Source organism: Aphelocoma coerulescens, chromosome 1A, assembly GCF_041296385.1.
Source record: "Aphelocoma coerulescens isolate FSJ_1873_10779 chromosome 1A, UR_Acoe_1.0, whole genome shotgun sequence".
In the NCBI taxonomy this organism is placed as follows: domain Eukaryota; kingdom Metazoa; phylum Chordata; class Aves; order Passeriformes; family Corvidae; genus Aphelocoma; species Aphelocoma coerulescens.
Window position 1 is genome coordinate 33556220 of NC_091014.1, and position 17518 is coordinate 33573737.

General features: G+C 40.7%; 1 protein-coding gene across 1 annotated transcript in view; it reads right to left on the reverse strand.

Annotated features, from left to right (window-relative positions):
* Positions 1-8222: 8222 nt before the first annotated feature.
* TAFA2 (TAFA chemokine like family member 2) overlaps positions 8223-17518 on the reverse strand; it is an 81201-nt gene continuing 71905 nt past the window's right edge. The window contains exons 5-7 of the mRNA XM_069003768.1: positions 16977-16995; positions 8853-9038; positions 8223-8567 (exon numbers count right to left, since the gene is read on the reverse strand). Coding sequence (XP_068859869.1) covers positions 8223-8567; positions 8853-9038; positions 16977-16995 — 550 coding nt within the window. The remainder of the gene's footprint in view (positions 8568-8852; positions 9039-16976; positions 16996-17518) is intronic.

Consider the following 17518-nt stretch of genomic DNA (forward strand, 5'->3'; position numbering starts at 1 on the left):
CCCAGCAGCCTGATTCCGTGCCTAAACCCAGGCCCCCATGACTGCTGGCTGCTCCAGCCTGAGGTTTGCTGGTGAATGACACAGTCACACCACACCCATCCCAGTCTGGGGATGATGCAGACTCTGGCTCCCCCAAAAGCTGGCATGGGGCACGTGGGCTGTCCCACTCCAGCTGACAGCACTGAGCCCCTCAGTGACCTCATTTACACTGGTCATCCACAGTAGCTCGATTTTTTTGGAACACACACCACAATGGAGAGAGGCAGACATGCCCCACCCACTGAGGCAGCTGACACTGAGATGCCACTTGCTCCAGTAGTTGATAGCACAGACTGTGGGGCACCCATACCCCCAATCTGACTCCAGATGGCACCAAATCTGATCACAGTGGCCACCCCAGTAATTGGCACGTAGTCTTTGCACGACACGTGGGGTAGAGAGTGAGATGACACAGAAAGATACTTAAGAAAGGATTAATATAATGGTCCATCAATCACTGTGTCTGAGGAGGTGTGTTCTGCTCTCTGCCTCCCTTATATTCATCTCTCAGGTTTGTGTCTATATATTCTTTATATGGCTTCTTCCTTTTCTTATTATGCTCTTTTGTATTGAAAAGTCCTTTACCAGATACCCTCAAGGGAGTATCCACTCTCTCCTTCCACGCACCCTTACATTTCTTAGCCTATTCTTTTCCACAAATTCACATTTCTTCCAGGGCTAGTATGCCAAGGTTGAGGTCCCCATAAACTGTTATAAAACACTGAAAAGTGTTTTCTACTTGATTCTTACTCTACAATTCTTGAAACTCAAGTTGATTTTTTAATTGTCATGAAGATAATTTCTTATGTCTTTAGAGAATTCTATGTCACAACTCTCAGATATTTACAATTATGACTCTGAAATTTCAGATGGTTGTGTATCACAATGTTTCACCATCATTGTATAAAATAATATTTCATGTATTTTTCTTTTTTGCACTTATAATTTCAGAATATAGAAATAACAACTTTATTTTCATGTAATACCTAAATGAGGGTGTTACATTGATGAGTAATTTTAAACGTTTGCTTTATAAAAATAAAGATTTTTTTTCCTATCATTTTCATATAATATATTTATTTTGTGACCCAGCTCATAAAATAAAAGAAAATGAAACCATTTATGTATTACTTTTATGTTTTAAATGGCATTGTTTGGGAGACCCATATATGACTGCCTAAATTAGGCAACATAATTGCATTTCCAGTGACACCATTTCTACCAATCTATGTTTGTTCTAATTTGACTGCTTGTGGGTAGAGGTCTTGGCTATCCTTTTTGTGACCTGAGAGCAGCCATACGTTGGTGAATGAGATACTGAGGAATTTCAGTCACATGGGCTTTTTGCATAGCTAAAATTTTGGGAGTCTGGCAGGGAAGAGACTGCTGGAGTACTAAAATTTAGTTACTTTTCCAAATTTTCAGTGGTAGAATTTCAAGGTAACTATTTAAGCAGGAGGGTGGCAAACAACTAGACTAAGAAAGAGATCAGTAACTAATGGTGATTTTGCTCATACATGACAGAATTAGGAAACAAAGGCATTATGAGATAAATTCAGGGCAATGTTCGTGTTATTTCTATATTATAGAAATAATATTTTTATATAATATATATAATTATAATATATTATATATTATATATATATTCTATATTTTCTATATTAATTATTATCACTAGTGAAGGATGATATTATGTCAAAGGTTTTTACAAACAAAAATCAAGAGAAGTCCTCCTTTAAAGATATTCTGGTTCATGCAAAACACGATGGCTCAGAGAGTGGAAGGTGTGGCAAACAGTATAAGCATGGAGGCCAATGTGTTGATTTGCAAACACCACAAAAATTTTCTGCACTGGTTTGTGGAGCATGTTGCAGGCATATCAAGTCTCACACTTCCTGTGATCAGTGCAGTTTTTCACACTTATGTTCTCCTATCACACACTGATATTCCATGTTTGGTACTAAGGCATGACAATATTTCACTCAGCATCTGTATCTTGTAGAACGATGGAGAAGCTGTGGTGCTGTATTGCATTTGGGAAACTTTCCTAGCAGTGCCACCAATCAAAGAAAAGCTCTGCTATAAGACACATTACCCATCAGCAGCTTAATTTTTCCTGAGCATAGCCTGGAGCCTCTGTGGTCTGACAAGTAGTATTTCCTACAGTGGGGTTCAGAGATCTAGATGACTAAAAAACAGAGAAAGGGGGAAGGAAAAATCCCAGAGGAGGATTTTTTGTGGATGGAAAGAGAGGGAAATACCCCTGCTCTTTCTTAAGCAGAAGCAGGACAAAATTACAACCAGTAAAGAAGGCTGTCGAAGGAAATTCTAATTTAATGCAATCTGGAAAATCACTTCATCACTCATCATCTGTCATCAATATAAACATATGCACATTTTTTGAAAGCCATATAAAATACTATCTATTTTTAAAAATCAGAATTTGCAAGCATAAATCATTTGGCCAGTTTGCACAGAATGTTTTTATAGATCTGCTTTAGCGTAAAAAATACAGTGAAAATAGTAAATTCTTCTAAAGGCAAAATGACTAAAAGGAACAACAAACTTACATGCATAATAACAAAGTTCTTTCTAATTAAAGTTATCATATTCTCATTAAACATTAGGTGAAGATTATAATTCATAGAATCACAGAGTTCCAGGTTGGAAGGGACCTCAAACATTCTCTGGTCCAATTTTTCTTGGTAAAATCGTATTTTAGATAAGATTAAATTGTGCCCATTACTCCTCCTTCTTTCCATGTGACTCCACATGAGTCTCCATCCTCTTTGTAGACATCCTTTAAATACCGGAACATGGTGATAAGGTCTCCCTTAAGCCTTCTTTTCTCACGTTGAACAAGCGCTGTTTTCTCAGCCTTTCCTCATATGGCAGGCTTTCCAGTCATGTTTGTGGCCCTTGCCTGGACCCTTTCCAGCCAGTCCACATTTTTTTAGCATAGGAGAGACCAAAGCTAAATACTGTGTGGCCCGAGAGGCGCTCAGTGGGACAACATCTTTATCTCTTAGTGATGTTCTTATTACTGCAACCTCTTGGGTTTCTCCGCTGCAGAGCACACTGTTCACTCATACCGAGTGTGTTGTCCACAAGGGGCCCTAGATCTTTTTCAACAGAGCTGCTCCCCAGTCAGGTAGATCCCAGTCTATGCTGCACTCCTGAATTATGTATGATTCCTATATTGAAAGCCTTGGGGAAATCCAGGTAGACCGTGTCCACCCTCACCCAACATCAGCTGAGCAGGTTACTGTTTCCTAGAAGATGATCGTGTTTGTCAAGCATGATTTGCCCTTGATGAATCCATGGTGGCTTTTCCCAATGTTCTTCATATGACTTGTGATAGCCCTTAGGAAGATTCATCCCATAACTTAATTCAGTGTTAGGTAACATAAAATTAGCAGGTCAGTAATGAATGTAAGTGAAAAACCAGCAGTCTGGAAAAACTGCTATTAAGATTGGCTGTAAGAGTTAAGTTTTGTTTCCTTCTAGAAGAGTGTCTCATTTACAGTCCACTTTCCTGATATCAATACTTACACAGGTGCACCTATAAAGTTGTAATATTTGTTTTCATTTTAGTAAACTCAAAGAGAAGAAGAAGAGTGAAAAACTACCAATATATTACAGGAGAAAATTGCTTGCTGTCAATAATTAGTGTTTTCCATTTCAGATAGAAATGTATTTCATTCTGTGAAAACTAATAGTTACAGAATTTTGTTCTTGTAATTTAGTCGTTATTCTATTTACACTTTTAGAACAATGCAGGAGAATGATAGCATGATATCTTCCCATGAGATTTTTGAACATAGCAACAAGTAATGTTGTCTTTTCACTTACATAAACTGACAAAGTTTAAGCCTCATTCAAACAAGAATGTTTTTTCCACATAAAGGCAGCAAAAAACATAAGTGTCTGATGTCAATTAAAGTAGCAAAAACCTACTACTCGACTTCGTAACTATTTAAGTGTAAAATAAAATGTTGACATTCACAGAGGAATATACTCAAACAAATGATAGGTATATACCAAGCAATCATTTCATTACTGTCATTTGAACAACTACTTTAAATAGTTTATTAATATGTCAGTCACTGGAAAACAACAGACTGCTGTAGACAGGCAGCAGAGGGAGTTCAGGTTTATGCTGCTTCTCAAAAGAAACACAGTACTTGGAGTTTCACAAGGCAGGGGGAACATGAAAAGGCAGTTTCTAAATCAGTTGCACTTTTTAAAAATGTTACAGCAGATTTACAGGATTTACACTTACAGTCTTTCAGATTCTTAGTCCCTTGTGCAGAAAGATTTCCTACATGAAGGTAGTGCTGAAGCTGTAATGCCGCATATTTTGCTCTCCTGAGGGAGCATGTGGTAGACGTGTGGCTAACCAGTTTCCATAGCAGAAGTCTTCCTGTTCTGGCCCACTTCACCTTCCTTGCGTTAGTCCCCTTCTCATGGCAGTAACTGTTTCACTGGTCCAGTCCATTATCTTCCATGTTGGACCGCAACTCTTGATAAATGGCCACATCTTTCACAGAGCCACTTTGGGGAAAAAAAAGGTTCACAGTCTCTAATATGTTTCTACCTTTGATCCTGGTTTACTACAACACATGCTAAGTCATTTTAAAAAGCACAACACAAATAGTAAGGTCAGAGCAAATTTACCTTCACCCTATTAAAACTGGTTTTCACCAAATATGTATTTGTTGAACATAGAGGCTTTTCCCCAGCCTTTTTGAGTTTCATGACTTTTCTCGAGACACTGTTATGTGGCAACTTGAAAAGCCCTCTGCTGATTTGTTACCGTTTTAACTTTTTTACTAGCTGTGTGGCTTTGTTTCCACCAGAGGACAGAATAGTTAAGTTTCACATCACCCCATTCATTATCTCCTTGGGTAAGCTTGGTTTCAGTTTTGACCAGCTCAGAATAGGTACTGTCCTGGGGTGACTGTATGATACTGTATTCCCTATCATCTGCCCTGTGTCAGACATGAGTTCTGTGCCTTTAAAGCTAGGTCCAGGAGAGGAAGGGGGAGCTGGTGGAATTCTTTCGGCAGCTGTGTACAAAACCACAGATAACTCATTTGCTTGCTCACCAGCTCTCGGCTTCAGAAGCAGGGAAGAGAGTTACAATCCTTTTCTTCTTCTTTTAGAAGCTTATCTAGCTTCTTGTTGATTAGCTGAGGAAAAAGGTTTTCTTGGGACTTTGGCTTCTTCTTCTTCATCTCTTCTGGACTGTTCATCAACACCAGAACATCACCAGGAGGCTGTACACTGCAGCCCGGGTGGGCCCAAGCTGCACCCCAGCTCCAGAGAGAGCACAGCCATCACCTACAAAGAGCTCTGAATCTCCCCAGGTTTTCTCCACAGCGAGAGGTTTTGTTATTTAACATTATTCATTCTTTTTGGTGCCTGTGCTCACCCTGCTTCTTAAATAAATAACTTTTTCTTCGTTGCCTCCGAAGAATTTTTTTTCCTGAACCTGGTGGGGGAGGGACAGCTGAAACCTGCTTTCTATCAGAGGAAGTTTCCTCCAATTTGTCTCAAACCGGGAAAAATAATTTTTGCACCCAATGTAGGGTTTGAGGAAAGTGAAAAAAACCTGTACTAATTACATTTTTGTTTGATTTTAATTACTTTGTATTGGGGTAAAGTAATCACCATGTTTGAGGTACTAATGTCTTTCTGGTTTCAGGTACTAATGTCTTTCTCGTCCTTAGGCCTGTTTGAGGTACTAATGCCTCTCTGGTCCCTAGGCCTGTTTGCCAAACCAGGAGAGGTACTCAGTCTTTTAGCACAGGGAGGAACACTACAGGCTGGTGGTTCACATTCCTTTCCAAAACATAGGCACTGGCACTTTTGTGCTGAGGCCAGTGGAGGTGTATTTTTCAGAGAAGACCCTGTCAGTGACTCACTCGGATTGACTTTGGCAATATCAGCTAAGTGAAGGGGGTGAATGGGAAGAGGATGCAACTGGGCTCTTCAGAAGCAAGCCCAAGGCTGGTAAGCCATAGCCAGGGGTGAAGTCAGCAGCCCAGCTGAAGTGCATGTACACGAATGCATGCAGCATGGGTAACAAACAAGAAGAGCTGGAAGCCATGGTACAGCAGCAAAGCTGTGATGTAGTCACCATCACGGAAACATGGTGGGATGACTCGCATAACTGGAGTGCTGCACTGGATGGCTACAATCTCTTCAGAAGAGACAGGAGAGGGAGAAGTGGTGGAGCGGTGGCCCTTTATATTAGGGCCATTTGATGCCATGGAAATTGAAACTAATGACAATGAAGTTGAATGCCTATGGGTAAGAATTAAAGGGAAGGCCAATAAGGCTGACATCCTGGTGGGAGTCTGTTACCGACCACCCAACCAGGGAGAAGAGGAGGATAATTTATTCTACAAGCAGCTGGACGAGGTTTCAGGATCACCAGCCCTTGTTCTCGTAGGTGACTTTAACCTACCAGACATCTGCTGGGAACTCAATACAGCAGAGAAGAGGCAGTCCAGGAGGTCCTTAGAGTGTGTGGAGGACAACTTCTTGTCACAGCTGGTGAGTGAGCCCACCAGGGGAGGCACTACACTAGACCTGCTGTTTGCCAATAGGGATGGGCTGGTGGGAGATATGGTGACTGGAGACCATCTGAGGCATACTGATAATGAAATTAAAGAGTTTTCAATATTTGGTTAAATAAGGAGGGGCATCAATAAAAGTTTCACACTAGACTTCCAGAGGGCAGACATTGGTCTATTTAGGAGACTTATTTGGAGAGTTCCTTGGGAAGCAGCCCTTAAAAACAATGGAGTCTGGGAAGGGTGGGCATGCTTCAAAACAGAAATCTTGAGGGCACAGGAATAGACTGTCCCTGTGCGCCAAAAGATGAGTCAAAGAGGCAAATATCCAGCCTGGATGGGCAAGGAGCTTTTGAAGGGACTAAGGAATAAAAAGAGGAAACTAAGGAATAAAAAGAGGATGTATCATCTTTGGAAGGATGGTCAGGTATCTCAGGAAATATTTTAGGGGGTTGTTTGGGCACGTAGAAAAAAAAATAGAGAGGCCCAAGTTCAGAACTTAATTTGGCAACTTTTGTGAAGGATAATAAAAAAAGTTTTTACAGATATATTAATGGCTAAAGGAAGGGTAAGGACAACCTCAGTTCTCTACTGGATGCGAGAGGGAATTTAGTGACTGCAGATGGGGAGAAGGTGGAGGTGTTTAAGGCCTTCTTTGCCTCAGTCTTTATCAGAAAGACAGTTTGTCCTCAGGACAACTGTCCTCCTGGATTGGTAAATGGTGCCAGGGAATAGAATGCTCCCCCTGTTTTCCAAGAGGAAGCAGTCAGAGAACTGCTGAGCTGCTTGGATGTTCATAAATCTACGGGACCAGATGGGATCCATCCCAGGGTGATGAGGGAGCTGGCAGATGAGCTTGAGAAGCCGCTCTCCATCATTTACCAAAAGTCCTGGTTCACTGGTGAGGTTCCAGATGACTGGAAGCTGCCCAATGTCATGCCCATTCACAAGAAGGGTAGGAGGGAGGATCCTGGAAATTATAGGCCAGTTAGTCTGACCTCGGTACCCAGTAAGGTAATGAAACTGTTTATTTTGAGTGCCATCACACAGCCCCTACAGGATGCCTGGGGGATCAGACCCAGCCAGCATGGGTTTAGGAGGGGTAGGTCATGTCTGACCAACCTGATCTCCTTTTATGACCAAGTGACCCACCTGGTGGATGCAGGAAAGGCTGTGGATGTTGTCTATTTGGAGTTCAGCAAGGCCTTTGACACTGTCTCCCACAGCATACTCCTGGAAAAGCTGGCAGCCCGTATCTTGGAGGGGTGCACTGTTTACTGGGTTAAGAACTGGCTGGATGGCCAGGCCCAGAGGGTCTTGGTGAACAGTGCTTCATCCAGCTGGCAGCCAGTCCTCAGGGATCTGGGCTGGGGCCAGTTTTGTTTAATATTTTTATTGACGACATGGGTGAAGGTATTGAGTCTACTATCAGTAAATTTGCAGATGACACTAAGCTGGGAGTGTGTGTTGATCTGTTGGAAGGTAGAAGGGCTCTGCAGGGAGACCTGGAAGGGTTGGATAGATGGGCAGAGTCCAGTAAGATGAAGTTTAACAAGTCCAATGCCAAGTCCTGCATTTTGGCCACAATAACCCCCTGCAACGCTATAGGCAGTGTGGCTGGACAGTGTCCAGGCAGAAAGGGACCTGGGGGTACTGGTCGACAGCCAACTGAACGTGAGCCAGCAGTGTGCCCTGGTGGCCAAGAAGGCCAATGGCATCCTGGCCTGCATCAGGAATAGTGTGGCCAGCAGGACCAGGGAAGTCATTCTTCCCCTGTACTTGGCACCAGTGAGGCCGTACCTTGAGTGCTGTGTCCAGTTCTGGGCCCCTCAGTTCAGGAAAGACGTTGAGATACTGGAACACATCCAAAGGAGAGCTGCAAGGCTGGTGAAGGGCTTGGAACACAAGCCCTATGAGGAACGACTGAGGGAACTGGGGTTGTTTAGCCTGGAGAAAAGGAGACTCAGAGGTGACCTTTTCACTCTCTACAACTTCCTGAAAGGTGGTTGTAGTCAGGTGGGGGTTGGTGTCTTTTTCCAGGCAGCAACTGACAGTACAAGAGGACACAATCTCAAGCTGCGCCAAGGGAAATTTAGGTTGGATGCTAGGAAAAAGTTTTTTACTGAAAGAGTGATAAAGTACTGGAATCATCTGCCCATGGAGGTGGTGGAGTCACCATCCCTGGATGTGTTTAAAAAACGATTGGATGTGGCACTCAGTGCCATGGTTTACGTGAAGTGGTGTTAGGGCATGGGTTGGACTTGGTGATCTTGAAGGTCTCTTCCAACCTGGTGATTCTGTGATTCTGTGTGATTCTGTGATTCTGTGAAGTGCTGCATTTATCGTCTCCCCAGTGCCTTTGCACACATTTGCCAGGCACTCGCTGAGCACATAACTTAGTTCAACAGAGACCACACACTGCAAGAGACACATTCATATCCAATGAATTTCAGTTTTATGAATTAATAGTATTCCAGCAAAACCCATACACAAGGGTGGCCATCAAACTCAACAAAACCCAAACACAAGGTGGAGCACAAGGGGGAACATAATCAGCTCCCATTTTGAAAATTCTGAGGCTAAGTAAAAGAAGGAAAGGAAAATTACTTTCCACCCCTTTCTTTTCCTTCTTTTTCTTATTCAACTCTATTTAATCCAGTCACTTTGTCTAAAACAACAAAGATTACTATTCACTATATAATAACAATTTCTGCTAATCTCATTTTAGCAGAGGACTTCTTGCTATTTGAAAACACATAGTACTGCTTTTTCTCATTCTTTCCTACAATATCAATACTGGTGATTTTGAAATCATGTAGCAAAGGTACCTTTTATTTTTTTTATTGATTTGTCAATTCTTCAAAGCATACACTCTGCTACTTCTACATCTGAGGAGGCAACTTTCAGAAAAAAATTGTTTTAAAAGGATCAAAAATCATTAAACACAGATCTTGACATTTCATTACAAAGAAAATATATGTCCTGGGATGGTTTTCTTGTTTCTGGAGATGGTATAATGGTCAACAAGTTTCTCAGTGTACAACTTATCTTCCAAGAATTTGTCAACTGGTTTTTTGCACCCATTTGTCAGAAAAACCTTCTTTATAGATATTCAATTTCAAATAATGGAGGATAGTAATTTATTTACTTGGTTTAAATGACTCAGAGTTGTCATTACCACTGCAGTTGTATGTTCTGGGAATTCACCTGCTCAGAAGGGAGATAGTAGTAGACTAATTGCATATGAAGAAGAGGCATATGTCTTCTCTCTTTACCTTTTCCCCCTAAACAAATAAAGCAGTCTGGGCTGCTTCATGTCCTGTGGGACTCATTTAACTAAAAAGTGCCCATCTAGATTTTGTCATAACTCTCTCCCAGTTAGTCTGGACTAAGAGAGAATCTCCTCTAGTCTGTTCTACGTTCTAAGGCAGAATTCCCAGAGAACTTGAGGAAAGTGTATGAAGGGTAGGAATAAAGGACGAATGTTATATTTTACATTACAAAACCAGACCCAACATGTGATCTAATAGCTGGGAGTATGAATTCCAAGTGAGGAAAAGTAGAATTAGCAGAAAAGTAAATTAACAAAACATAAAACATCATAAATAATAATTAAATAATAACATATAGACTTTTTCATTTATTTTATATATATGTGTATCTATATTTATATCTATTATGCAAAGAAAGACACATTTGACTGCACTGTTAAGTGCTCTCAAGTAGAAGTTCAGTGTTCATAGAGCAAGCACTTTCCTGGGCCAAACCCCATCATATCTACAACACAGCCGTCCACCTTCCTTTTTCTTCATTTTAACAGTCATTTTCACTCCCAGCCAAGGTTTTGAATATAAATTTCTTCATAACAAGAGTTAAATCTTCAGTTTACCACTCAGCTATGTCACCATGGTGCAATAAAATTGCAACAAATATTACCAAGAGACATCACCCTAGTGTCAGAGACTGAAAATAGTTCACGCCTCAAGTATTGATATAAAGTTTTGCTCATTATAAAGAAGCTACAACCAAAGAAGCCTCCCTGAATAGTGGGACTTTGAACTGAAAGTCAAACTGTTAATTAGATAAAGGGAAATGCATTGTTCAATCACCTCAGGCTGAGGGAAAGGCATGCATCCACAAAAGGCCAAAGCCACCAGCTGCAACTATCCCCAGCTGAGTTTGGGATGGGGGGAGAGCACAGCTCACAGAAGCCAGGTTTACACAGACTCCCCCCAGCTGAGGAGGGTGAAGGAGGAGGTTTTGGGTGCATGGTGCAGCCTCTGGTGAGAGGCAATAAACACCCATCCTCCGTTACACAAACTGGCCCAGCTGTGGAACCCCCGACCCCACAGGCCCCATCCATGGGACATTCCCATGAGAGGCTCGGCCCCACAGGACTGCACGTGGTGCAACAGACCCAGAGTCTGCTGTGAGAGACGGACCCCCACCCCAGGGGGCCATGGCCGGACATGCCCACCCAGCCTGAGCATATAAACCCATGGGACTCTGTGTGCCCACCCAGCCTGAGCATATAAACCCATGGGACTCTGTGTGCCCACCCAGCCTGAGCATATAAACCCATGGGACTCTCTGCCTTCTGGGGGACCTTCACCACCAAGAGAGCAGCTGGAGAGGATCAACGAACATCACTGGGATCCACGGAGTGGGGATATTTTCCTTATTCTGTCCCTGTCACTCTTTCTGTCCCCCCCCACCTATTTTCTACTTCTTTCTTTCTTTCTTTCTCTCTCTCTCTCTCTCTCTCTCTCACTCTCTCTCATATTTACCATCAAATAAAACCCTTACTATTGTCACTGGCATATGGTCTCTTTTGCACCTTAATTTGGGCAGAGGCATTTCCAAGAACCTTAAAACTGGATCATAACACCTAGTTTAGGTCAAAAAAAGTCAAATGTTTTTTATTTCACAGTGTCAGTGTGATGTGATAGAAGGCTCTGTTTTGATTTAAGCCAGTAAGCCGTAAGTTAACACCATTCCAAAACATGGGGTTCCTCTTTTCTTTTTATCTGTCATTTCCAAATTTCAAGCTATATGATATTATTAACTACGAAAGAATTCCGTTATTTATCCAGAAGACAATATATTTAAAAACAAAAAACTCCGTTAAAGAGGTAGGTATGTCAATTATATAAATATTTAAACAGACACAGCAACTTACAGTATCAGAAACTGAGGGCCATTGAGTACTTAAGCTGACACCATTTTGAGAGATCACAGAGCAAATACTTGGAGCTTCCTGAAGAAAATATCTTTAAGATCTCTTTCTCCGGCTGCATTATCTAAATTTTGGAGGACTCCAAATTATTACTATGTAGAAGATTAGATCTATTGAGCCAGTTAAACTTTAATTAGGGAAACTAAATTAAAATAGAAATCTGGATTGTCAGTATAATTGTAATCAGTCGTGCTTAAGAAAAATACACTCAAACTAGAACTGTTGCAGAGCATGGTACTATGATGATGAGGGAAAAGGAGACTTGTTTAGCCCAACAGAGTTTATAATGATATGCATTAGCAGAACAGAGGGACAACAAATTAGTACAAAGTGACTTGACTAAATTTAGGATGGAAAGAAAAAGAAGAAAATGCTGTCACAAAGTACAGGGCTATGGCAGAAAAATGTAGAGTTAATTAAAACTATTACATGATAGACTGCAATAGCAACAACTTCTGAATTAATTTGCCTGCATCCAGATACAATTCTTCCTTCTCGCAGTATCCCGCAGTGGTAGGGAGGAGAAGAGAGATCCAGGAGGCAGGAATTGTGCAGCAAGATTGATTTATTTAATTATTTTACAACTCTTTTATAGACATTTTTCTTCATTGTCTAATTGGTCAAAGGATCAGCCACCCCTTGGGGTGATTGGCTAAAATCCTAAAACATCCATTGTCAAAATATTTTTCTATTGTGCTATAAACAAAGGTTTGCAAGGTCGCAGGTGTTCATAACTTACAGAACACTACTAATATCTTCTGTGAAAGAGAAAACTATCTCACGGGACTGGAAGGAAGCAAGAGAAATTCTTGCTAGCTGCATATTTGTATCCACACTTCCTTTTCTTTCTCTTAAAGGAAAATTCACCAGGAACCCTTAAACTTTCAAATCTTCACCAAGTGGATTATGTGGATGAAGGTCTTTTTTGGTCATACATATCCAGAGTTTTTCTCTATTCACAGGACTAGGAAATACATTCAACATAATTGTTCGTGGTGCAATTTGGCACCATTCCTGAATTGTCTTTGGAAGATTTTGATTATGCAGGTGAATTCATACAATCCTGAGATTGAGATATATTCCTTGGACAAAAGAGGCAGTCATGGGAAGTCATGTAAAAATCATGGGAGGAAATAATTTAGTTAAGCCTAATTTAGTTTCTGCTTCAAAACTCTTAATACTGAGCTTCCTTTATGACTCCTCTGCTACTTAAATGTATTGCTTGTTACTATAAATATGACAACATTTCAAAAAGTATTCATTTGTGGCTGACTGCTTTAGTGGCTTAGTGAAAGTCAAATGGATTATTTTTGCAATATGCTCCCCACAATTAAGCCTTCTGTCCCAGCCTGACAAGAACCAAGACTGTCCCAGAAGAACTCTAAACTGTAGTTTGAGGAAACCAATAACTCTGCTGTGCTCGTTTTTATTAACCATCTTCACTAGGTAGCAATGTTGTCAAAGAACTAGGCTTTTGTTCTTCACTGCAATTGTGACAATTGTTTCCAGTCCAGGGCATTAATTTTTGACCTGTTAAACGAGGATTCCCCTGGTGGCAAAAGGGCAAATTCAGTCTGCCATCTGTGAAGCTTCATTTAGTTCTGTCCTAAATGTTGTCCAGAAAGGAGTTGGAAAGGTCAAGAGAAACCCAGAAAACAGAGAAGCAAGTTCTTTCCTCAGCTAAAATCTGTATGTTGAGTTCAAAAAGCAGCAGTGACCTTTCCTCTGCACTCTGGTTTTAATCAAGGGTTGTCAGTGATCCTGGTTTCAGTGTAGTCCAGGTAGCTGTTAAAGAGTGAATGTACCACCTGCAGCCATCTGCTTTAGTCCTCAGGCTATTATGGATAAAGATGGTGGTAACACCAACTTTTGCTAGACATCATCCTTACAGATACCACAGAGCTCACTAAGGTTTCACAGCCACATGAGAGTTAACTCACTGTACACTGAGATAGTGCTTCTTATTAACTCTGTGCCGAGCTTTGCATGACCCAGCAAAGGATACAATTTATTTATAAAAGAATTATAGTAGAAATATATAGAATAGGAAACAGCAAAGTAGCCATCTTCTTCTTGGATGATTTTCATGGCCAAAGGCAAAATGAGAAGTCATGACAAACTCCTCAGTAAATTAGGATTCAGGGTTTCTCATCATATTCTCTTTAGTGAATATTTTGAAATGTATTTTGCTGCCACCAAAAACTGCAGCATGTGCTAAAATTTACAGCTCTATTGATGCAGGAAGTAGAGAATAAAATAGAAAATATCCTTAAAAATTGTCCATGACACGACACAATATTTACCTCTCACCCTGAGTCAGCATGTGTAGGTCTGTGGCAAGCAGTCAGACTTTTTGGGGGGTTTCCATATCCATGCATATAGTTGCTAATAACATTCTAACCTCTGACTTCTTAATTACTACCTTCTACTTACATCATTCAGCAACTCAGTGTTAAGACCCTATTAACATATTATAAGACATTAATAGATTTTTTTTATTACCAGTTATATTTCAGGATTGCTTTTCATACAAATGCCCTACTGCTAAGTGCATGTCACCTCCCTGACTCTACTCTGACGTACCAACACAGTAGTTAAAAAAGGCTAATAACTTGCTCATGTAACATTACAGGTACGTTTGGTACCTTTCCTCTGACTATAGACATATCATCTCATTAAACACTAGCATAAGAACACTAGCTGAGCCCTTCCTTCTAACAAACTACCAGTTTGAAACTAGAAGCTACGCCCTTCTCTTTTAATGTATAGGTAGCTCTGCCTTCATAATCAGGGGAGGCTAGGAAGTGATGTAAGGAGACCCATACCATATTTCAGCCAGCATTTATTGCTGCAGAAATAGTGTTTTTTCATGTCTGATTTCAAGCATGTTTTTAAATGTCTTCATGTGCCCTTTCCAGATTGTTTCTTTTATTAATAATGTTGATGTTCACTCTCAGAAAGATTACTATACTTGTGTATGTCCCACATTGAAGGTAATTATTCCATGCAATCATTTAGAAGCTGTATAGTACTACAGATACAGTGAAAAACTAGTATAGCTTGTAAACATGTATTCTAAATAATATACCATATAGTTGTATAAGTATGTACAACAGTATATGTTGTAACCCTAATTTGGAACCTTCATTGGCCCCCAACAAAACCCCATTTGTTTCTACAGAGAATAGGAAAGTATTTTGTGTGATTGCTTTAATAAATAAAATCAGTCATTTTTTGCTCCCAGTCCAATCATATACTAACAGTAAATTGTGTCATGGCTCTTATGGGTTTCCTCTCCTGAAGATTTAAAAGTGTAAAAAGGCTTTATCTTCACTGAGAATTGAGCCTGTAGCCTCTGGAAGGTCCTCTACCCTTACCATTGGAAACAGCCTTCTAGCTATTGACAAGGAAGTCCTTCCTTTCTGGGTTTATCAGTGATCAGAAGGAAAAACAGATGCCGAAATAAACACAAAGTGAAACACTCTTCCCTTAGAAATTCTTGTCCCTTAGATACTACAAGGGCATGCAGTGATAGGACAAGGAGGAATAGCTTAAAACAAAAGGAGGGCACATTTAGACTAGATAGTAGGAAGAAGGTGAAGGTGGTGAGGCATTGGAACAGATTGACCAGAGAAGCTATAGACACACCCCATCCCTGGAAGTGTTCAAGGCCAGGTTGGATGGGGCTTTGAACAAACTGGTCTAGTAGAAGTTGTTCCTGCCCGCGGCAGAGGGGCTAGAACCAGATGATATTTAAGGTGCTTTCAAACCCAAATTATTCTATGATTCTGTGATATTCTCTGGTGAAACTTTCCACCCAAGACATGGACCACAGGGCCCCTCCTCTATCTGCTGAAGCACACAAGAAAAGAGTCATTGCAGAGACCGTTCTACACAGTCCTCCCTAAGCACAGCAGACTCTCCATGAGCCTTGTACCGGTTTGGCCAAATTTAGAAATATATACTCTGAGAGAAGGCACAACCACCCCTCCCCCCCAGGTTTGGGAAAAAAATAAATTTTCCTCAAAGGAAAGTGAAGAAGATAAAACTATTTATTTAACAAACACACGGGAAAGGAAAATGAGGTTAAATGGTAAAATCTTTCGCTGTGGAGGAAAAACCTGGGATAGCGTTGGAGTCCTCCCTTTGGTCTCCTCAGAGCTGGGGCTTGGGCCAGGGCCAGGCCCTCTGTGCCCGATGAAAAGTCCTCCCGATGTGCTCTGAGGTTGAAAGCAGTCCAGTAGAAAAGGGAGAAAATCCGGAATTCCAGAGAAGGAAAAGCAAAGTCCAGCTCTCAGTCTCTCTCCGGAGAACCAGAAACTGAAACAACTGGCCAAAAGCTGACTGGAACACAGCAAGTCGGGTGCTTCCTCACTCCCCTGCCGCAGCTGGGGAAAAAAAAGCCTCCTATCTTTATGTGACCTTGAACAAGCTGCAAACTGCTTTGAGAAAGTTTTGCTCAGTTTTTTCTTCTCCCTCTCAGGCTCAGTTTAGAGGCACGGAAAGGCACAAAAATTAATTTCTGGGCATAGGCAGCGATATGGGATACACATCATAACGTCACCCCAAGACAGCCTATGCCTTCCCATTTTAAAATTTTACACTTGCTCATGATTTCTGTTTTCCTTTTCCTTCCTTTAAGTCTGATTTTCATACTGGTATGTTGAGGTAGAACTCCTTTATCTCATCACAGCTCATCAACCCCTTGTTTGGCAGTAGAATACCTACATAACTGTTCACAGGGCACCACTGAAAGGTACAAAAAACATTTCATCAGAAATATATGCTGCAGCAATGTAACAGTGCCCATCGGACTCTTGGCTGATTTTCATGGCTGAAGGCAAGATGAGAAGTAATAACTAATTCTACAGTAGATGAGGATTTAAGGTTTCTCATATTTTCTTTGCTGAATATTTAGATAAAATGCATTTTATAGCTGCCAAAAAATTAGAGCACATACCACAATTTGCAGTTCCATTACCCAAGATAAATTAATACAGTATGACAAAGTGATTCAACAGACTCGCCCTGTTATTATTACCCATTTCAAACTCCCAAATAAAATCAGTCAGCTGCAATGTATGCTGTGCTTCCCAGAGCTCCATTAGTTGTTTTGGTACCTTAAACATGAGTAACTGCTGGAAAGGGAAAGGTTTCATTAATGTTTCTAAATACTGTACCAAATAATTAAGTTGTCAAAAACAAAAGTAACAAACTTATTTTAGGACCTTCCCTATACTAACAATTTGGTAATATTAGTAGTTAATGAGACACACATCCTCAAGGGCTATTAAATTACTTTACAAATGACGGTCCGGGAAATAGCACTATTTGCATCTTAAACTGAGGAAATTGAGAAACAGAAATGCTATTAGACAAAACATCAATGGTGAATCACATTGAAGTCATAAAAAAGAGAAATGGTGACACAGATTAATTTAGCTGAATTTAACTGCGTCAAGCTAGGAGTATAGTCATACCACACTCCCTTTGTTGAGATAGAGAGTATCTCAGTAAATACATTTTTGCTGTTATTAACAAAAGGCTTCATATTGTCCTTCCAGTGCAAGGGTCTGAGAACTTACCAGGAATTATCTTGGCATGGCTTAGCCATGATATCAATTGTCTAGAAGTGAGGCAACTATCATCAAAAATTTCTTCA